Source organism: Ovis aries, chromosome 3 (assembly GCF_016772045.2).
Source record: "Ovis aries strain OAR_USU_Benz2616 breed Rambouillet chromosome 3, ARS-UI_Ramb_v3.0, whole genome shotgun sequence".
NCBI classification, from domain to species: Eukaryota; Metazoa; Chordata; class Mammalia; order Artiodactyla; family Bovidae; genus Ovis; species Ovis aries.
This window is the reverse complement of record NC_056056.1, coordinates 85375578-85398880: the sequence shown is the minus strand read 5'-3', so window position 1 is coordinate 85398880 and position 23303 is coordinate 85375578. Positions and strand designations below refer to the sequence as shown.

Here is a 23303-nt window from a genome sequence, read left to right as displayed (position 1 = left end):
GGATGAGCTCTTGTCAATTGTTGGTCCCTGGAGTCAGGAGTTTTCTGGTGTTCTCAAGTTTTGGATTTAGGCCTCCTGCCTCTGGCTTTCAGTCTTATTCTTGTAGTAGCCTGAAGACTTCTCCATCCATACAGCACTGATGATAAAACATCTAGGTTAATGGTGAAAAGATTCTCAGTGATGGAATCCCAGAGAGGTTCACAGAGTTACATGAAGAAGAAAAGAGGGAGGTGGGAGATAGAGGTGACCAGGAGGAGAAGAGGGGGAATCAAAAGGGGAGAGAGCAGTCTAGCCAGTAATCAATTTCCTACTTGCTCTCCACAGTCTGGAACACTCAAGAGAGGTTCACGGAGTTCCTTAGAGTAGAAAAGAGGAAGGAAGGAGATAGAGGTGACCAGGAGGAGAGGAGGAAGAGTCAAAAGGAGAGAAACCAATCTAGCTTGGGATCAGTTCCCTAAGTTTTCTCCACAGCCTAGAACACCCAAAGAGAGTCACAGAGTTAAGTAGAGAAGAAAAGGGGGAGGGAGGAGATAGAGGTGATCTGGGGAGAAAAAGGAGAGTCAAAAAGGGAGAGAGCAATCAACACAGTAATCACACTCCTAAGTAAAAATGGATACTGAAGATTGGATTCTTAAAGGTACAGAATTGATAACAAATACCAAAAAGTAAAGATTAAAAATCTAGAGTAGAGGTTAGACTCTCAAAAATACAATATTAACAAAACAAAACAATCGCAAGTTATATACAAAAATATGAAATTTGCTTTAAAAATAGGGTCTTTTTTCTCAAGGTAATCGTAGGTTTTAAAAATGAAAAAGGAGTAATAAAGAACTTAAAAATTAAAAAATTATAATAGTAAAATATATCTAGGAATTTCTCTGGAGCTGTTGAGGGCAGTGTATGGTCAGTTCAGTTTCAGCTAGTTCCTTGTTCCACCTTCTACTTCTTCTCAAGGTCTATAGGTCCCTTCCAATGTAGCCAGTGGAAGGCTACATAAAACCCAGGGTTTAATGTAGGGTTTTAGTCTGTTGCACCTGCCCCTTCCAAAACCGTTCCCTCTTTGTTTACTTTGGCTTCCTCTGTTTGCAAGTCTCTTCAGTGTCTCACTTCCGCCTGACACAAGGGGATGGAGGTGGTCATTTATTTAGGCTCACTTGTTCAGTTGTGCTGCGGGGAGGGAGGAACACTGCAAACAAATATCACTGGCATGTGTAGGGAGTGCTTGCAGTGTCTGGGCCACACTGGGTTTGCCCCCACTCACGGCGTGTGTGCTTTCCTGGTCTACACTGCTCAGGCTCCAGGTTACTCTGCAGGGGAACTGTCTAAGCGAGCCCTGGGTTGCGTGCACTTCCCAGGTCTAAGCTGCCCAGGTTCAGGTTCTCGGGTACTCCACAAAGGCACAGACTTGGTTGGGCCTTCGTTTTGTGCCCTTCCCAGGTCTGAGCAGCTCAGGCGACCAGGTGCTTGGTGAGCACACTCTCCCCAGGTAGGGCAGTGTGTCTTATCACCTTCCCAGTCCCAGTTGCTGAGTTTCCTGGGTGTGCAGCGGGAGCGCTGTCTCAGGTGTGCCGTGTGTCTCCTCTGGGGATTTGATCTCTGGCTGCAACCCTCCTGGTGGATGTCAACCGTCCAGGATCCCAGGAAGACTTAGTTAGCAACTGGGAGCCTGCTTGCAGTTTGGTAGAGGATGCCATCTCTGGGACCGACTTTGCCCCTTGCCTTCTGGCTCTGGCTGTCGCCCGCCTGCCTCCCTGCCTCCGGCGGGGGATGGGCCAGTCTGCTGCCAGCTAGCTCTCCTCTGGTATTTGCTCAGTCCTTTGTTCTATGAGCAGGGCTGACAGTGCCTTAGGTTAGAGCTTTTCATGGGAAAGTTCTCTCTCTTTTTTTTTCCCTCTCTCTCTCTGGCTATCCCACAGTTTGGGTAGCTATCTCACATTAGCTCCCTCAGATTGCCCTCAAGGCATTCAGGCCCAGTCCTAAGCAGTGCAGCCTGTGCCTCCCTGTTCAGCCCCTGCTTGCTGGTGGCGGGAAGTGAGTGTCTGGGCTATTTCTCCTCTGGGAGTTGCAGTTAGGCGTGTAATCTGTAGGTTTTATTTATTTTTTCCTCCCGGTTATGTTGCCCTCTGAGATTCCAAAACTACCCACAGACCTGCTGTTGAGAGGGTTTCCTGGTGTTTGGAAACTTCTCCCCTTTTAAGTCTCCCTCCCCAGGATGGGTATCTGTCCCTACCTCTTTTGTCTCTTTTTTTTATCTTTTATATTTTGTCCTACCTCCTTTTGAAGACAATAGGCTGCCTTTCTGGGTGCCTGGTGTCCTCCGCCAACATTCAGAAGTTGTTTTGTGGTATTTGCTCAGCGTTCAAATCATCTTTTGATGAATTTGTGGGGGAGAAAGTGGTCTCCCTGACCTATTCCTCTGCCATCTTCTAACTCCATGATGTACATTTTAAAACATACTGGCTCTCTTATAAGTAATGAATTTACCAATTAAATTAGGCAACATTTTTGAAAAGAAAAAAATATTTTTTAAACATCTCACTGAATAATGTAGATAGCTCTCAAATAAAATAGGGGAAGTAGCTATACCAGGAATCCCAGTGCCCTGTAAATGTTTTTATTTAATTATTAAAGAAAGAAGAAAGACTTTAAGATCTTACTGACATTTCAAAACAATGATGTACTGAATAGCATAGACTCTTGAATGGTTTTCCCATGTACACAATTCTTTTTGTTGGTTTTTTATACCAGAGACAATATCTTCCCCTGTGTGATCAGTGCTGTATTTTATCCTTTTTCATTAGGAAGCTCGAATATGGGCCTATAATTGCCACAAAATAGGGAAGAAAGAGGCCTCGCTTCCACACACACATAAACCTTCTGAAAATAATTGAAGGAGGACAAGAGGATAAATTCACTGGATAGAAAAAAAGAAAAGACTAGGTTGTTTGAGGAAGAGTTTGGTTACTGCATAGCCTCTCTTTAGTTGCCATCCATAAGGTATAATTCCTCTGAAAGTCAGCTTTTCCACATCATTAAGCCACTTGATTCTAAGCTGTTGTCACTGTTCATAAGCTACACTGAGAGTAAACAGCAGCTGTAGGAATGGGGCTTCTTATGGTTTTACCTGCTTTAAGGATAAAATCCTAACTTCCAAAATATTATATCTGACTGAGTATATCCTTCTTGCAGTTACCCTTGGAGACAGAATTTGCTGGGAGAGTTTAGTTTGCTAGAACACGTGGGTGAAATACATTAACTTAGTACTTTGGGTATCCAGACAACCAACTGGAGCACAATGGGAAACTGGTATTTTAGAACACTTACTTTGAAAAGCATGTTCCTCACTAACTAAAAATAGGCTTTTAAGTGACAAATTATACTTGAGTTATTCCCTATTATTTAATTAGTATGATACAGTGGTTAAGAGGGCAGGCTTCGACCTGACTGCCTGGGTTTGTATTCTAGCTCTGTCACTAACTAGCTATGTGACCTTGAGCTTTTGTGCCTCAGTTTCGTTAGCTATAAAATAAGGATAATGATTTATATGTTCATTAAAAGTGAGTTAATAGCATTTTTATTGTTACTACTGCTACTATTAGTAAGGATAGTAATATACTGTAGTCTTCAGTGCAGTGGATTTAAATTACTTTCTTGAAAAAAGCAAAGGTCCCTTTGTTAACTGCTTTGCCAATTTAAAATTTGACCTGTCAGTTTGCTTTTTCTGTTCTTAGTTATCTTAGTCCCTTATGAAGTAAGTAACTCTTTGCTTGAATTATGGTGTTCTGTTTTGTCCCAGCTTTCCCCAAAGAACAGCAAACTTATTAATTGGCTAAACAAATCTATGCTGAATGCCTGTTATATGCAGGCATTGAACAAGGTACTGAGAATATAAAGATAAAACAGGCTCTCTCTCTTGGGGATTTTATTAGATAAACTAGAAAACGATTTTGTTTAAACAGAAAGGAGTTTATTTGTCCCAAATAAAATAAATAGAAAGGTAGGTAGTTCAGGTCTGCTGTGGATCTTTTTCTTTCTTTTATCTTTCTGTGTGGCATGAGGCTCTTATGTATATCTCCTCGGTGCAAAGTGGCTACCGCATGTGCAGGCGGGCTGGAGGAGAAATGATCAAAGGATCAAAAAGGTTTTCGCCTCCTTAGGAGAATTTTCTGTTTTATTTTGGAAGGGACAGCTTTCTTAGGTACTTCCATGTATGTCTCACTGGCCAGAAGTATTCCTGTGGTCACTTTTACTGTCATGGGAAGCTGAAGATTTTTAGCTTTCAAGCCTCATTAGGAGGTTGTGGGAAAGGATTGTTAAATGAGCCAGCCTACAGTAACTGCCAAAATATAAATGTGAATAACAACAAGCTATAAAATGGTATCGGAGGACACGGTTGAAAAGGGGGCAGATGACAATGAGCTCTTGAAATCACCTGGAGAAGTCTGTATGGAGATCCAACGAGAAATCCTGCAACTGGCATTTCCTTGACATTGCTACCCACAGTCGTGGTTCTGGCCTTTAACTGGCCCAGCAGTTGACTAGACACACTGAGACTGATTCTCACCAAACTCACAAGAGATTAAGGTATAATTTACTCTGCTAATTTATTCATTTATCAGTAGGGACTATTCCAGAGTCAAAAACTCAAGTTTCCTATAGGAATTAGGCAGGAAATGTTAAACATATGAATCAGCCAAGTGTGTAAAATAGTAAAACTGGTGGAAACTAGTTATAAAGAAGAGACAAAACCTATCTGAAGGCTTTCAAATTAAAAGACAAAATTTAGGGACCTCCCTGGTGATCCAGTGGTTAAGTCTGCCACATTTCCAGTGCAGAGGGCATGGGTTTAATCCCTGGCCAAGGAAGTAAGTTCCCATGTGCCACATGGCACGGCCAAAGGAGCAGAGAATGTGAGAGAAGGGATATCAACTGGGGATGAGAGGCTCCAGGGGGAACAAGGGTAAGAGTTGACCAGGGAAAGGAAAAGCCACACCCTCTGAACTCACTGAGGACAAGATACAGGAGAGGGCCTGTTTGAGAACTTGTCTAGGTAATGGGTTGCCCCTTGGCCAGACATCCTAGAATGTGAAGTCAAGTGGGCCTTAGAAAGCATCACTATGAACAAAGCTAGTGGAGGTGATGGAATTCCAGTTGAGCTATTTCATATCCTGAAAGATGATGCTGTCAAAATGTTGCACTCAATATGCCAGCAAATTGGGAAAACTCAGCAGTGGCCATGGGACTGGAAAAGGTCAGTTTTCATTCCAATCCCAAAGAAAGGCAATGCCAAAGAATGCTCAAGTTCAGTTCAGTTCAGTCGCCCAGTCGTGTCCAACTCTGCGACCCCATGAATCGAAACACGCCAGGCCTCCCTGTCCATCACCAACTCCCAGAGTCCACTCAGACTCACGTCCATCAAGTCAGTGATGCCATCCAGCCATCTCATCCTCTGTCGTCCCCTTCTCCTCCTGCCACCAATCCCTCCCAGCATCAGAGTCTTTTCCAACGAGTCAGCTCTTCGCATGAGGTGGCCAAAGTACTGGAGTTTCAGCTTTAGCATCATTCCCTCTAAAGAAGTCCCAGGGCTGATCTCCTTCAGAATGGACTGGTTGGATCTCCTTGCAGTCCAAGGGACTCTCAAGAGTCTTCTCCAACACCACAGTTCAAAAGCATCAATTCTTCGGTGCTCAGCCTTCACAGTCCAGCTCTCACATCCATACATGACCACAGGAAAAACCATAGCCTTGACTAGATGGACCTTAGTCGGCAAAGTAATGTCTCTGCTTTTGAATATGCTTTGTAGGTTGGTCATAACTTTTCTTCCAAGGAGTAAGCGTCTTTTAATTTCATGGCTGCAATCACCATCTGCAGTGATTTTGGAGCCCCCCAAAACAAAGTCTGACACTGTTTCCATTGTTTCTCCATCTGTTTCCCATGAAGTGATGGGACTGGATGCCATGATCTTCGTTTTCTGAATGTTGAGCTTTAAGCCAACATTTTCACTCTCCTCTTTCACTTTCATCAGTAGGCTTTTTAGTTCCTCTTCACTTTCTGCCATAATGGTGGTGTCATCTGCATATCTGAGGTTATTGAAGTTCAAGTCGGTTTTAGAAAAGGCAGAGGAACCAGAGATCAAATTGCCAACATCCGCTGGATCATCAAAAAAGCAAGAGAGTTCCAGAAAACATCTTTTCTGCTTTATTGACTATGCCAAAGCCTTTGACCATGTGGATCGCAGTAAACTGTGGAAAATTCTGAAAGAGATGGGAATACCAGACCACCTGACCTGCCTCTTAAGAAATCTGTATGCAGAATGGAGTATTACTCAGCCATTAAAAAGAATTCATTTGAATCAGTTCTGTTGAGATGGATGAAACTGGAGCCGATTATACAGAGTGAAGTAAGCCAGAAAGAAAAACACCAATACAGTATACTAACACATATATATGGAATTTAGGAAGATGGCAATGACGACCCTGTATGCAAGACAGGGAAAGAGACACAGATGTGTATAACGGACTTTTGGACTCAGAGGGAGAGGGAGAGGGTGGGATGATTTGGGAGAATGCCATTCTAACATGTATACTATCATGTGAATTGAATCGCCAGTCTATGTCTGACGCAGGATGCAGCATGCTTGGGGCTGGTGCATGGGGATGACCGAGAAAGATGTTATGGGGAGGGAGGTGGGAGGGGGGTTCATGTTTGGGAATGCATGTAAGAATTAAAGATTTTAAAATTTAAAAAAAAATAAATAAATAAAATAAAATGTTAAAAAAAAAAAAAAAAAGAAATCTGTATGCAGGTCAGGAAGCAACAGTTAGAACTGGACATGGAACAACAGACTGGTTCCAGATAGGAAAAGGAGTACGTCAAGTCTGTATATTGTCACCCTGCTCATTTAACTTCTATGCAGAGTACATCATGAGAAACACTGGGCTGGAAGAAACACAAGCTGGAATCAAGATAGCCAGGAGAAATATCAGTAACCTCAGATATGCAGATGACACCACCATTATGGCAGAAAGTGAAGAGGAACTAAAAAGCCTCTTGATGAAAGTGAAAGAGGAGAGTGAAAAAGTTGGCTTAAAGCTCAACATTCAGAAAATGAAGATCATGGCATCTGGTCCCATCACTTCACGGGAAATAGATGGGGAAACAGTGGAAACAGTGTCAGACTTTATTTTTGGGGGCTCCAAAATCACTGCAGATGGTGATTGCAGCCATGAAATTAAAAGACGCTTACTCCTTGGAAGAAAAGTTATGACCAACCTAGATAGCATATTCAAAAGCAGAGACATTACTTTGCCGACTAAGGTCCATCTGGTCTAGGCTATCGTTTTTCCAGTGGTCATGTATGGATGTGAGAGTTGGACTGTGAAGAAGGCTGAGCACTGAAGAATTGATGCTTTTGAACTGTGGTGCTGGAGAAGACTCTTGAGAGTCCCTTGGACTGCAAGGAGATCCAACCAGTCCATTCTGAAGGAGATCAAGCCTGGGATTTCTTTGGAAGGACTGATGCTAAAGCTGAAACTCCAGTACTTTGGCCACCTCACGCGAAGAGTTGACTCATTGGAAAGACTCTGATGCTGGGAGGGAGTGGTGGCAGGAGGAGAAGGGGACGACAGAGGATGAGATGGCTGGATGGCATCACTGACTCGATGGACGTGAGTCTGAGTGGACTCCGGGAGTTGGTGATGGACCGGGAGGCCTGGCGTGCTGTGATTCATGGGGTCACAAAGAGTCAGACACGACTGAGTGACTGAACTGAACTGAACTGAACTGAACTGTAGGTAATGGGCTGGGTTCAGTTTGCTAGAAGTCAGTGATTTGTATCAGCAAATCTGGTAATGAGCCTTTAGTTAGGAGACTAAAGGGAGAGGGGAGAGAAGGGAGGGAAGTGGCCCTATCTCCTCATGGCTTTAAAGGGGCTAACTTGATGGCTAAGCTTGAGGCTAGCAACTACCTGTAGAATTTTATGTATATAAAATAGAGGCCAAAGTCTTTCATTCTGCAATATAGACAGTAGGCTTAAAATGCACATGACCCATTGTCACAAATATCTCTTTGGGGCTGAGTTTTTATGAATTCAAATATTCTCCTTCACATTACAATAACAATAATAATTGCTATTTATATTAGTTCTTTGTAGATTTATAGAGGACTTGGAGGTTAGATTCCTGAAGATCTCCTGAAAAAGGGATGGTAAAGCGTCTGCCTGCAATGCGGGAGACCCAGGTTCTATTCCTGGTTTGGGAAGATCCCCTGGAGAAAGAAATGACAATCCACTCCAGCACTCTTACCTAGAAAACCCCATGGACGGAGGAACCTGATAGGCTATAGTCCATGAGGTTGCAAAGAGTCGGACACAACTGAGCAACTTCACTCTCACTTTAGAGGTTAGATTAAATTTTATAGATTAGATGGCAAAATCTTATCTACAAAAGCTACCTTAATATCATAAGCCAATCATTCAATGAGTGAAGGTTGAAGTGAAGTTGCTCAGTGTGTCCGACTCTTTGCGATCCCATGGTCTACCCGGCTTCTCTGTCCATGGGATTTTCCAGGCAAGAGTACTGGAGTCGGTTGCCATTTCCTTCTCCAGGGGATCTTCCTGACCCAGGAATCGGACCCAGGACTCTTGCATTGCAGGCAGACGCTTACCGTCTGAGGCACCAGGGAAACCTGAGTGAAGGTTTGGGTAAGGATTATTTGACATGATAACATTAGAAACAATACACTTCAAGGATTATATGGAACTCAAATCCCAAGTTGTGAGGGAAAAACTGGTTAACTGTTGGTGTTTCCTGTATTGTTTTACAGTCCTCCCACTCAGTTTTTAAAAATCTGCATTTGCAGATTTGGAACTCAAAATTTACCACCTTGCACCATTTTTCAGGATCATAGTCTGGAAAAATTCTGGACCATTCCTAGAAGCCAACTAAGTACATGACCACAGATTTGTGATGGAAGCAAGTCCCTTGCTCTTTTCTATGTGGGTGTTAATTCAGTCCTATCCTAGGCTTTTCTTTCCAGCTTCTGTACCCCACTCAGTTCAGTTCAATTGCTCAGTCATGTCCAACTCTTTGTGACCCCATGAACTGCAGCATGCCAGGCCTCCCTGTCCATCAGCAACTCCTGGAGTCCACCCAAACCCATGTCCATCATCAGTGATGGAATCTAACCATCTCATCCTCTGTCATCCCCTTCTTCTCCTTCCCTCAGTCTTTCCCAGCATCAGGGTCTTTTCCAATGAGTCAGCTCTTCGCATCAGGTGAACTGAAGTGAAGTGAAGTTGCTCAGTCATGTCCGACTCTGCGACCCCATGGACTGTAGCCTACCAGGCTCCTCTGTCCCTGGGATTACCCAGGCAGGAATACTGGAGTGGGTTGCCATTTCCTTCTCCAGGAGATCTTCCCAACCCAGGGATCAAACCCCAGTCTCCCATATTGCAGGCAGACACTTTACCATCTGAGCCATCAGGAAAGCTCTTAGTTTCAGCTTCAACATCAGTCCCTCCAATGAACACCCAGGACTGATCTCCTTCAGAATGGACTGGTTGGATCTCCTTGCAGTCCAAGGGACTCTCAAGAGTCTTCTCCAACACCACGTTTGAAAAGCATCAATTCTTCGGCGCTCAGCTTTCTTTATAGTCCAACTCTCACATCCATACATGACCACAGGAAAAACCATAGCCTTGACTAGATGGACCTTTGTTGGCAAAGTAATATCTCTGCTTTTTAATATGCTGTCTAGGTTGGTCATAAATGGCAACCCACTCCAGTACTCTTGCCTAGAAGATCCCATGGATAGAGGAGCTTGGTGCAGGCTACTATCCATGGGGTCACAGAGTCAGGCATGACTGAGCGACTTCACTTTCTTTCTTCTTTCTTTCTAGGTTGGTCATACCTTTCCTTCCAAGGAGCAAGCATCTTAATTGCATGGCTGCAGTCACCATCTGCAGAGATTTTGGAGCCCCGAAAAATAAAGTCTGACACTGTTTCCACTGTTTCCCCATGAAGTGATGGGACCAGATGCCATGATCTTCATTTTCTGAATGTTGAGCTTTAAGTCAACTTTTTCACTCTCCTCTTTCACTTTCATCAAGAGGCTTTTTAGTTCCTCTTCACTTTCTGCCATAATGGTGGTGTCATCTGCATATCTGAGGTTATTGATATTTCTCCTGGCGATCTAGATTCCAGCTTGTGCTTCCTCCCGCCCAGCATTTCTCATGATGTACTCTGTATATAAGTTAAATAAGCGGTGTGACAATATACAGCCTTGACGTACTCCTTTTCCTATTTGGAACCATTCTGTTGTTCCATATCCAATTCTAACTGTTGCTTCCTGACCTGTATACAGGTTTCTCAAGAGGCAGGTCAGTTGGTTTGGTATTCCCACCTCTTGAAGAATTTTCCAGTTTATTGTGATCCACACAGCCAAAGGCTTTGGCATCAGGACAGTAGCAAAGACACATCAAAGAGTAAGCATCTTAACTGGCTTACAACAGGGCAAACAGGAAATATATTGGTTCTATATCTCTGCCCCAAGGCAATGTCACCTCACACTTCTAGAGTTGTAGGATTTACATGAAAGATTGATTCATGGCAAAATTGGAATTCCATTTCAACTCCAGAGGAGGAAGTGGCACAAGTCTTAAAATTTTTATTTTAAAATGTCCATCAGTAATGGCAGTGAATGGGGGGACCCTCGCAAACAAAGAAGCTTATTGTTATTACAGGAAAAAAAAAATCTTATCCCCCGCCCACACCCTTCACCCTACTTTTATCATCCCAGGTCTGCGGACTCAGACTTAGAGGTGTGAGAAGGCCACGGACTACAAAACAGAGAATTCTGGGGGAAGGAAGTGACGACATGGAGCAAAGCACGCTGGGCTCGGGCGGGTTCAGCCCTTAGCGATTCCTTCCTCCCAGCGTGGTTTAAGAGAATCGGGCGGTGCTAGGAGTTTTAACTGGTATTTTTCTCATTTGTCAGGATTACACGTTAAGTATTCCCTGGTTTGAGTACAGTTCTTAGTATCATGCGGCGGTGGGTCTCGGCTGCTCTCGCTTCGTTTACGCATCTCTGAACAAGTTTTTAGATGAAATTGTCACAGATCTGGGGGCCTCTCCTTGGCGGTATCCAGCGAAAACTTAGAGGGACTGGGTGGATATTAGAGTTTTCTTTTTTCAGTTTTGGTTAATAGTGGTGTGGAGTGAGCTCTTTTGGTGAAAGGAGAGCTGAGTTAAAGGGTTTGAGCATCTGCGGACTAGAGGTCGAAGCTAACGTCAAGACGGTCTGGAATTGAGATTGGGAGTTGAGATACAAGTGTGCCAGATAAATTACTCCAGACGCGTCCCCGCGGCAACTCGTGGTCCCGTGGCTTTCAGACTGAATAGTAAAATTTAACTTTTTCTGATATGGAAGATGATGCAAATCGCTAGTGTTCTCTACCTCTAGAATGGAGATTACGGGTAAGACATTTCCTTGGGGGGAACATATATCTTAATCCTAACTGGTGGTTGTTTTAGATCTAGCCAGCAGGCAGCCATGAATGAATGGATGAAGAAAGGCCCGTTAGAATGGCAAGATTACACTTACAAAGCGGTCAGCGTAACAGCCAGTGACAAGGAGTATAAAGGATGGGTTTTAACCACAGACCCAGTCTCTGCCAAGTGAGTACGAGTCCTGCTTCCCTGAAATCACCCCTTTGCACTGCCTATATGTTATATCCATACTAAAGAAAAATGAAGTCACTCAGTCATGTCTGACTCTTTGCGACCCCATGGACTGTAGCCTACCAGGCTCCTCAGTCCATGAACTTCTCTAGGCAAGAGTACTGGAGTGGGTTTCCATTTCCTTCTCCAGGGGATCTTCCCCACCCAGGGATGGAACCCAGGTCTCCCGCATTGCAGGCAGACGCTTTACCGTCTGAGCCACCAGGGAAGCCGTATGCATACAAAGCCGATAAATAAAAGAAAGACTGATTATTCTTATATAAGTGCTTAATTTCCTTTGAACCTAAATACTGTCAAACTGTAGATTTCTGTCAGACCAGCCAAGTTTGTAGAAATGGGACACTTAATTACATTTTGTTGGAGAATTTCAAATATACACAATTGTGAAGAGAGTAATATAATAAACATTAATCTTATTCCGCCTTCCAAATATTTTAAAGCCTATTACTGACTAAATTTTGTTCATAAATCCTTAAATATACCTCTTAGCAGATTCAGTTCAGTTCAGTCGCTCAGTTGTGTCCGACTGTTTGCGACCCCATGAATCGCTGCACGCCAGGCCTCCCTGTCCATCACCAACTCCCAGAGTTCACTCAGACTCCCGTCCATCGAGTCAGTGATGCCATCCAGCCATCTCATCCTCTGTCGTCCCCTTCTTCTCCTGCCCCCAATCCCTCCCAGCATCAGTCGTTTCCAGTGAGTCAACTCTTCGCATGAGGTGGCCAAAGTACTGGAGTTTCAGCTTTAGCATCATTCCTTCCAAAGAAATCCCAGGGCTGAGCTCCTTAACAGGAGCTCAGTCCTAATGGACTCTTTAATAAATGTAACCACATATCATTATAACCACCTAACAAAAGTAATAATAACTTTAATATTAGCTAATTCCTAGTTTGAGTTCAGGTTTTCCTGATTGTTTCCAAAGCATCTCTTTAATGTTGGCCTATCAACTTGTTGATATGTCTCTTAAGAATCTTAATCTGTAACTCTGTACTTTCCCTTTGGTTTTCCATGTTCTTTTTTGTTGAAGAAATGGAGTCATTTGTCTTCAAATTGAACACACTCTGAATTTAGCTCATTGCATTATCATGGTGTAGTTTAACATGTTCTTTTATCGTTTGTGTTTCTTATAAACTGTTAATCATATCTAGAGGTTTGATTAGGATCAGAATTATTTTTTGCAAGGCTACTGTAAAGGTAGTGATACACTCGCACTTTATTTTGGAATGATTTTAGATTTACAAAAAAATTGCAAGGAAAGTACAGAGAGTACCTGTGTATCTAACTTCCCCTAATATTAACAGTTTACACAACCATCAAACATTTGTCAGAACTAAAAATTTTCCCTAAGTAAACTACAATCATTTGGATTTTATCAGTTTTTCCACTGATGGCCTTTTTATGGATTCCAAGCCAAGGATTTTCTATTCTAGAATTCAGTCCAAGGTCCCACATTACATTTAATCACCGTGTCTCCTTAGTCTCCTCTGATATGTGACAGTGTCTCAGCCCTTTTTAAATTTACTTGTTTTTCATGACCCTGACACTCTTGAAGAGTTTTGGTGAGGTGTTTAATAGAATATCTCTCAGTTTGGGTTTGTATGGACTGGGATTATAGGTTTGGGGGGACAGTACCACAGAAATGAAATTCTATCATGTCACATTGCATCATGTCATATCATATATATATTGTATTTTAGTTAGGATTTTTGCATTTGTATTCATAAGTGAGATTAGCTTATAATTTTATTTTTTAATCCTGTCCTCTGCTTTTGGTATCAAGGTTATATTAACCTCATTAAATGAGTTATGGCATAATCTCCCTTTTATAGTCCTTAGGAGAATTGGATTGGTTGGATTGGAAATGTTTGATTCTTGACAGTTTTATAGAATTTTGTGGTAAAATTGTCTGGGCCTTTCCCCCTCTCAATCCCTGCCAGCCTTACCCCGCAACATGGGAAGATTTTAAACTGGTTATTTCAGGTTTCTTTTTTTAAAAGTTATAGGACTATTTACATTCTCTCTTTCTCTTTTTGAGTCAGTAGTAGAAATTCATATTTTCTAGGAAGTTTTCTAAGTGTCAAAATTACTGATTTAAATGTGTTTTTAATATTTTATACTATTAATTTTTACTGCCTTATTCCTAATACTATTTATGTGTGCCTTCTTTCTCTCTTTATTAATCTTGCCTGAGTTTTGTAAAACTTATATACCCTTTTCAAAGAACCAGCTTTTGGCTTTGATGATCCTCTTACTGACTTGACTCTTCTGCTTTCTGTTTCATTAATTTTGTGCTGTGTTATTTTCTTTGGTCTGCTCTGAAGGGGAGTTATTCAGTTGTTTCCGAACTCTAAAAGTTAAATCTGTACTCTCTTCTTTCCTAATACATATTAAAACATTCATAACTTTTAAAGTAATGCTTTAACTACATCCCACAATGATGGCAACCCACTCCAATACTCGTGCCTGGAAAATCCCATGAATGGAGGAGCCTGGTAGGCTGCAGTCCATGGGGTTGCAAAGAGTCGGACACGACTGAGCAACTTCACTTTCACTTTTCACTTTCATGGATTGGAGAAGGAAATGGCAACCTACTCCAGTGTTCTTGCCTGGAGAATCCAGGGACTGCAGAGCCTGGTGGGCTGCCATCTGTGGGGTCACATAGAGTCGGACACAACTGAAGTGACTTAGCAACAGCAGCACAATGATTAGCTGGACAAAAGGTTTAGGTGTTTAGGACCCTCAGAGAATTCATATTGAACAAGTGAAAACATTTGGTGGTGAGAATATTAATTTAAAATGGAGAGAACATTCCCTATTGTTCTAATGACCTGTTGGGGTTGATGCTCTCATTTCATTGCTTCTCTAGTTTTATGGGCCTTTACGTTTTTCTTTTGCAACTGTGGTCTGAACTTATTTTTCCTCCAAAGTATTGTCCTCGTGAACTTCCTTGAAGATGGCAGCATGTCTGTGACTGGAATTATGGGACATGCTGTACAGACTGTTGAAATTGTGAATGAAGGGGACCATAGCATGAGAGAGAAGCTGATGCATTTGTTCATGTCCGGAGACTGCAAAGCATACAGCCCTGAGGATCTGGAAAAGAGGAAGAACAGCCTGAAGAAATGGCTGGAGAAGAATCACATCCCCATCACCGAACAGAGAGATTCACAAAAGACTCTTTGTGTGGCTGGGGTCTTGACTATAGACCCACCATATGGTCCAGAAAATTGCAACAGTTCTAATGAGATTATTTTGTCCCGTGTTCAGGATCTTATTCAAGGACATCTTGAAGCTTCCCAATGAGAGGCTAAGAACTATGGATGCACTGATTGAAATAAGATTTCATATTTTTGAAAGTTCTTTGTTGTTTTAGGTAAAATCAAAGATGGGGATTATCGGTACTAATAAGTGAACTGGGCAAGGATGACATCTCAAACAAAACTAACTTGGGGACAGAATTACAAGAATCTCTTCTTTTGATCGGAATACACCTCCATTTCTATTAGGCAAGAAATGTATTTGGAAAACATGCAACATGTTAGATTCGATATAAAATGCTAAGGTAAAATCAGTCTTGTTAACACTGCTTATTCTAACTAGATGTGTCTTTTTAAATTTTTATTGAGTTATAGTTTACATACGATATAATTCACTAGCTTTCCTTGCACAGTTCAGTGACTTTTGATGTATTTAGTGTTGTGCAACTATCACCACAGGCATAGAGGTTTTGTTTTTGTTTTTGTTTTGGTGGTTGCATGACATGTGGGATCTTAGTTCCCCAACCAGGGATTGAACTCTCACCCCCTGCATTGGAAGTGTGGAATCTTAACCACTGGACCACTAGGGAAGCCCCTAGATGTCTCTTTTTTTAAAATGTCTATTAAAAAAAATTTTTTTTAGTGTAATGATGAAATAGCTTTTGAATCAGAATATATGCTTTTTTGGTTGAAACTTAAAGTTTTGGTAAAACCTTAACATATAAGCCTTATAAATCTCAAAGCCTTAAAAGTGAACACTGGCTAATATATCTGAGGAAAAAGGTAAGTGTGACAAGTATTCTGGCTGCTGAGGGGCTATAAGAGACCAGGCTAGCTGCTGGTTTCCCTGGTAACTGATGAGGCAACCTGACGTCAATTCTTGAATAAATGGTAGCCTCCTCCCTGCTGGGTAAGTGAGGGCTGCCACCAGGTTATGCCCACTACCCGCCACACATGGTGGAGGTGTTGCTCTAGGACCTTGCTTCGGACATGTAAGATCCCTGTGTCCAATAAGCTTTTAATGTCTTTGTTGCTGTCTCTGGGCTCTTTCTGGTCCCAAGGCTGGGCATCCACAAGGCTTGTAGCCCAACAATTCACAAAATAGCCAGGAGGCTAAGGGTACTCCTGTGACCATTGAGATGTAAGGACGGGGAATGAAAAGTTGTGGGGGGTTGGGAGGAATCTCAGGGTGGCCGTCCACTAGCGTGTGGAGCCCTGTGGCAGTTGAGTAGCCATGAAAGATGGTTTCTGTCTTTTATTGCATTGATGATATCCTGTTAAACTTAGTCTCTTACCAGTTTATAGAGCAGCCCCATGCCCGTGGCTCATCTGACTAACTGCAGGGGGATGGCTGGTGAACACAGACGTAACACAAGGGATCTGAACTACCTACAAATGACAAGCATACCCCTAACCCATCACCTCTAAACAATACAGGCTTTAGGGATATTAACTTAGGACATGAATTGGAATTGGACATGGCCAGTTTCCTGGAAGAGTCTGGTACAGGTCTGTGCAACGGCAAAATAATTGGAGTCCCCTTGAGCTTCTGTTCCAGCTATGGAAAGGGACAGAGCAGTGATGCAGTGTGCTGGAACAGCAATTATATGTAGTCTATAAAGTATTATAACAGATGAGAGACATTATAAAAGGCCTACTCAAGTTGTCGAGCAATGCAAAAACCACTATTTGGCATCTATTATGCCCTGTGGACATAATAGTGGCCAAGAAATCCACTTCACTGGCCATGAAGTTCAGATATGGGCCAGTGAAGATGACACACGGGCATTTCTACCCACCCACTGCTGCCAGGTTAGTTGAAAGGATGAGTGGGTTACTTCAACAACCAAGATAGGAAAATTTCTCTACCTGTGGGCCCAGGAGGCTAGCTCCAGCCTAGGAACTATAACTCAACATCCCAGGAACAGTTAGTTGTCCCAGTGCTTATGCCATGTTAACCCAGAGGCAACTAGTCAACACCATCCGAGTTCAACTGTTTACCCCCAAAGGGACCGTTGTCAACTACTGGTCAGGACAGTAACTCACTTTTGCCCTTGCCACAATTTCTGCCCTCGGGAACGTATTATAAAAGAAATGGCTCTGGAATTGGCAGGTAAGTCCCCTGTGGTTTGGGTAAGTCCCCTGTGGGGAATAGGATTAGAAAGGGACAGATTTCACCTGTCTTATACCTGCCCCGCCTGAGAACAAGGCAGGCATTTACTGGAGGGAGGCACCATCTATTATATTAACCTTACAGTCTGTTCTACCACTTTGCCTGTATTTGGCACAGTCTGTGGGGACTGAGGGTAGCTGGGCAGGATGAGGGTAGATTTGGCTAATGGTTGTGATCTCCCCTGTATCGTGCCTGCTAAACATCTTGGCATTTCACCTGTCTGAGCAGAGGAAGCTGCTCACAGATGGGGAGATATCAGTGGCCTCTGCTGGGTCTACAGCAAGATGTCCTCCTCAGGACTTCCATGAAAAATGGACCCAGTAAGTGCCTACCTCCAAATTTACCCACGTCTTACACTCGATCCTCTTCAGCTGCTGTTGTCTGTATTGCACTTGTTTTATTGGGTGGAGGTGCACCTCTACATACCTGACCCCAGGAATATCACATAAGAGGGGCAGACGTAAGGGGGTAAGGCTTGTGGAGTGTATGGTCAGGCCACTCAAGACGGCTGCTCTTGCTCTCTGTACATCCTCTGCTTGATGAGTCCCTGCCGCGCCTACACTGTGTTGGAACAAATGTGCTCGCCCTTGCCCCAGCCAGTGAGTGTTCTAATCCTTGGGCCAGAATGCCTCCACCTGCTAGTTTATTAAAGGGAAACATCTGCCCTCATGATGGTTAACCTGAGGGGCTGTAAGGGATGGGTCTCAGCTGCTGGTTTCCCTGGTAACAGCCAACGTGAGGTCAATTCCCCCTGTAAAAGATAGTCTCCAACCACCTTTTAAAAGGTAGTCTTGCCCCCTCCCCCGCAGCGAAGACCACTGCCACCACTGTGTCCTGCTCGCCACCTTGTTTGTCTGCTACATATGATGGATTGTTGCTCCAGGAGTTTTCTTCAGGTGTGTAAGCTCCTCCATCTATTAAACTATTGATAGCTGTGACGCTGTTTCCGGACTCCCTCTTATGGACTGACTCGGCAACTGCAGAGCTTGCATGCCTGTAGATGCAGCCCAACTGGGACTTTTCAGGGGAGTGTCTACAGTGACCCCAGGGTTCCCGCATCAGGTTAGAACCCGAGGATGAGTTAGCACACCTCAGGTTCTTAGCAGAATCCAGCCTGCTGCCTCTAATTTATTAAAGCTTTACTGGAACACAGCCAGACCCATTGCTTTGTGTATTGTCTGTGGCTGTTGTTGAAGTGGCAGAGTTGAGTATTGACAGAAATGATATGGATTGTATCTACAGAAAAATATGGCTGTTTACAGAAAAGCTTGCCCTAGGAGAATCCCAGGAACAAGGGAGCCTGGTGGGCTGCCGTCTATGGGGTCACATGCAGTTGGATACGACTGAAGTGACTTAGCAGCAGCAGGAGAGCCTTGAACTAGCATGGTCTGCCAGGGGTCTGCCATCCATACAAAAGGAATCTTGTGCCTTTTGGAAGAAATACTTTAAAAGACTTGGATTTTAGGGGGTCTTTGAAAGCACTTTGACAACATAGCTAAGTTACTTTCCTGCATGGTTGTCTAATATTAACAGGATGTATCCAAGTGCTTTTTGTACTTTTGCAAACATCAGAATCAGCTGGAGGGCTTGCTAACACAGTTGGGAGTAGGGCCCAGCGGTCGATTCTGACCTAGTAGGGGTCCAGGAGCTTGCATTTGTAACACTCCCAGATAATGGTAGCTACCTGTCCCAGATCAGATTACCCTTGCAAAAGCAGTTTAGAAGCCTGGGGGAACAGAAAGGCCTTCCCTCACAACTATAGAGTTCCAGAATCCTGAAAGTGAAATTTATCACGTAGCCTTTCCCCTTCAAACCCTCAGATGTCTTTGGACATCAGATAGGGGAAGGGGAATAAGAACAAATAGATGGAAAGGATTGTGACAAAATGAGGGAGGTCTTGAAAAAAGACATGTAGGAAATTATCCAGAGTGTTGGTCCGGAATGAACCTTTGCCCAGGGACGGGTGCACTAGTGTTGGTAGACTTACTTGCTGTCAGTCTAATGAGCTGGGGACAGACTTTCTTGGCAGCTGAGTCCTCTGATTTGTTTGAAAATTTGCCTTGTGAGCCAAAACCTGAGGATATATGATTTGGCACTGCCATGGAAACCTTTCCCTGCTTAGGGAGTTGGGCCAGCCAGTTCCTCAGCTCAAATTCCCCCTGAGAGTTTAACCTGTCTGTTTCTCATCCCTCTCCTGGTTCCAGATTCCCAGGGGGAGATCCTCCCCAAAGCCGGCACCAGGGCAGTCTTTGAACACAACTGGTGTCAAGAATATTTTGCAGAACAAAAGGTTTTCAGGACTTTGAGTATCTTTCGGTCTTGGAGAAAACTTTCCAACCTCTGCCCTGTATCTTGCTATCCATCGTTCACTTGATTTCCTAAATCTCTCCTCCTAAATGTTACAGCTGAAATACACCCTCCATGAATTGTTTTCAATAAAAGTAATGAAATTTAAAACATTCACAATTGTTCTGAGAACTAGAATTTTTATGATGCCTCTTGGAGTAGATTCTAGAATGCCAGAGTCAAAGCTAAGGATTACTATAAATTTTGGGAGAAATCAGAGCAGTGGACTATAATTACACATAATTAATTGCATTCACTGCCAAATACAATTGGTTTTACAAAAAACCACTTTGACGGAGTAACATACAAAAAACTACATATTTAGTGTATACAGCTTGATGATTTGAAGATAAGCATACACCTATGAAACCATCACCACAGTCTATGCCATAAACACAGCTATCACCTCCAGCTTTTCCTGCCGCCTTATACCACTGGTTTTCATTTTTCAGACATTAAAGGATTTCTTTATTAAAAATTATACTATTATCAGACATGGTTTCTTTTGCATACAATGTATATATTTTTTCTGTAGTTTTCATGATTTAAAGACAACATGGTACTGTGTTGTTGGGCTAAAACTTATTAAACATTTTTTTGACGTTTGTTCTTTTTGCTGTCAGTGTATGGTACAAAGAATGTCTTCATATGTCCTCACTGCTGTTACCAAAAGCTAGTGCCTAGAGGGAACTTCCTGGTGGTCCAGTGCTTCTCTGTTGGTCTGTGCTTCCAGTGCAGGGGGCACAGGTTCGATCCCTGGTTAGGGAACTAGATCCCATGTGCCATAACCAAGACTGGGTGCAGCCAAATGCTAAAAAAAAAACACAAAACCCTCCAAAACTAGTGCTTAGAAATGAAAGTACAATACTCTTTAAATACTTTGTGCTACTTGACATCAACAAGAACAATAAGGTGTATACAAATTTCATTACACCCTTAGAGTATAGTATTTTATTTAATTTTTATGACTGAACATAAGATGGTGTTTTACAATTGCTTTGTGTTTATTCTCCATGTGTTTCCAGTATGGGTACTGTTTGAATCATATCTTAATTTTTTAAAAAAATCTTCATTTTCAAAAAGTTATTTCCCCCATATTCTCATAACTGTTTCTTTGTGTTTATTTGTACTCACATGGCTATATATTAATATGTTAATAAGCAACTGTTAATTGTACATGCATCACTTCTAACTAATTCTGACATCATTTCAGAGTTACAGAAAATACATGAGAACAGGACAAAGAACTGTCCTGTATCCTTTATCCAGCAAATATTAGTATCTTACCACATTTGCATTTTCTGTGCATGTGTGTTCATGTTGCTTCCTGAACTGTTTGAGAATAAGCTGTGGATACAATGGAAACGTAAGAACATTTTCTTAACCATGGTACAGTGATCAAAACTAGTATTCATACAGTAGTATAATTTAATACAGACATTATCTAGATTTTGCCTATTGCTCAATGTTCACTATATCAAAAAAAGACTTTATTTGGATCATGTCTCTTTAGTTTCCTTTACTCTGGAGTAGTTCCTCAGTCTTTCTTTGACTTTCATGACATCGACATTTTTCAATATTGGCCAGTTATTTTTTGCAATATCCCTCAATTTGGGTTTCTCTGTTTCCCAGTGATCCATATCGGTGTGCATTGTTGGGAAAGGAAGACCCTGGAGGTGATAGTGTATTCTTCTCAGTGCATCAGGAGGCATACTGTGCTGATTTGGCCCATGTTTGTGATGTTAACTGTGATTACTTGGTTAAGGTGGTGTCTGTCAGATTTTTCCACTGTAAAATCACTTTTTCTCTTTTGTAATCAAAGGCATCTTCATACATATTTCTAAAAGCTTCATTATTAACATAAAATTCATCCACCTCAAGGCATAATTCAGTGATTCTTTTGGTAAGTTTAGAGTTGTGCAGCCATCATCACAATCTAATTTTTTAAACATTTCCATTGTTGCCACAAGACTCTGTCTCATTTGCAGTAGATTGCCATTTGCACTCTCCACCCCAGGCAATCACTAATCTACTTTCTGTATCTATAGATTTGATTTTGAGGGGTATATTTCCTTTAAATGGAATCATACAACATATAGTCTGTGTCCTACTGGCTCCATTTAAATTTACTCTGGTTAGAGAACTAGATCCTGCATTCCACAGCTAAGACCTGGAGTAGCCAAATAAAACATTTTTTAAAAATAACTTTACTCACTTGTATAATATTTAAGACTCTATCTATTGTGTTGATGAACCACAACTTATTAAAATATTCCCCTAAATCTTGAATCTGATCTCCATGTTGTAGCATATATCAGTGGCTTCTTTTTATTACTGAATAATATTCCATTGTGAATATACTGACATTTTGCTTGTTGGATATTTGGATTGTTTCCAGTTTGGGGCAATTATGAATACTGTTGCTGTGAACATCTGTGGCAAGTCTTTGTGTGGGCATATATTTTCATATTTCTTGGGTGAAATACCTAGGAGTGGAGTTGCTAGGTTACATGACAACTAACATCTTAGGAAAGTGTCACACTATTTTCCAACGTGGCTGCACCATTTTACATTCCATAGTACGTGATTAAAGTAAATTGGTTATATTGAAATTATGAGTATAAATGTGAGAGGAATTTCTGTAACCCCAGTATGGGTTTCAAATTAGCCATGTAGCACGTCAGTTATAAAGTAGACAATCGGCCTTCTTGTTAACTAATCAGATTGCATGCTTCGATTAATCCAGTCTTAGCCATGCTTACAGTAGAAAAGGATGGTATAAAGATTTATGGGCTAGAAGTAATGGGGACAGCTGGAGTCTAAATGGGAAAGAGCACAGGTGAATTTGAGACAGAAGAGTGGCATTAAGAGAAATGTCTCATTAGAAGCTGTTTTATGCTGGCTCTATAATTAGTGGATTAGTTCCCTCACATGGGTAGTCCCTTGGCGCCCATGGTATAGCACAGCCTCTGACGGTAAAGACATCTGTCTTTTAAAGTACACAACACGTTTTTGACATTCAGTGTGGTCACCTTACTAATAATCAAGTCCTAAAACAAAACTGATTTTTTCTTTCTGGTTCAAACTATGGGAGGTGGATGACTGAACACAGAAATTATAGTTCTGGTTAGGCTTCATGTTAGATTTAAGCATTTTACAATCATACACCTGTAGTGCTGTATACTCCCATCCCCCCTTTTATTAACCCAATTTGTGTTTTAGCTTATTGGCCAAAGTCTACTAGATTGGACTCTGTTCAAATAATAGATAAGGGTGCATGTGTTCATGTTTTAAACACCTTAATATGGACGGACCTAAGTATGAAAACTTAACTTTTGCAGTGGAGAGTGTTAGCAATGTTAGTATCACACGCAATTATGTTAACTATATTTTCAAAAAGCATGTCTTGACTTTTCACATTTTCAAAATAAATGACTTAAAAAAATTTTTCATGATAGAACATCTTTTTAAAGGAAAAATATCCCTACCTATCTGTGCATGACTTTGCCATTCTTACATACATTTACCTCAATCTCTCAAGTACTGTGTATTTTTAATAAAATGATACACTCTTAAGCTCCTAGTCACACAGTGCATGTTTATTAGAGTTGATTTGGCAGAGATTTTGCTTTCAGTTAGTCCAAGTATACTTATATTTTTAAAGACAACTATGGGCATACTTTATATCTGACTGATAACTAATAGACTTTATAAGCAGTCCCCTATCTCATTTTGTTTAGAATGGTTTTCTTTACCTTGGCACTGGCAGTTTGAATGGGTGATTTTGTT

General features: G+C 41.9%; 1 protein-coding gene across 9 annotated transcripts in view; it reads left to right on the top strand.

The window, feature by feature from the left end:
• GEMIN6 (gem nuclear organelle associated protein 6) overlaps positions 1-21803 on the top strand; it is a 48119-nt gene extending 26316 nt beyond the window's left edge. For 3 of the 9 annotated variants that reach the window (XM_042248087.2, XM_027966919.3, XM_042248088.2), the window contains 2 exons: positions 11532-11675; positions 14666-19631. In XM_042248087.2, coding sequence (XP_042104021.1) covers positions 11551-11675; positions 14666-15041 — 501 coding nt within the window. In that variant the 5' untranslated portion in view covers positions 11532-11550 and the 3' untranslated portion in view covers positions 15042-19631. Of the gene's footprint in view, positions 1-9898; positions 11004-11531 lie in introns of all 9 variants that reach the window. The other 6 variants (XM_060412253.1, XM_060412254.1, XR_009599857.1 and 3 more) reach the window with 4 other exon arrangements.
• The last annotated feature ends 1500 nt before the right edge of the window (positions 21804-23303 follow it).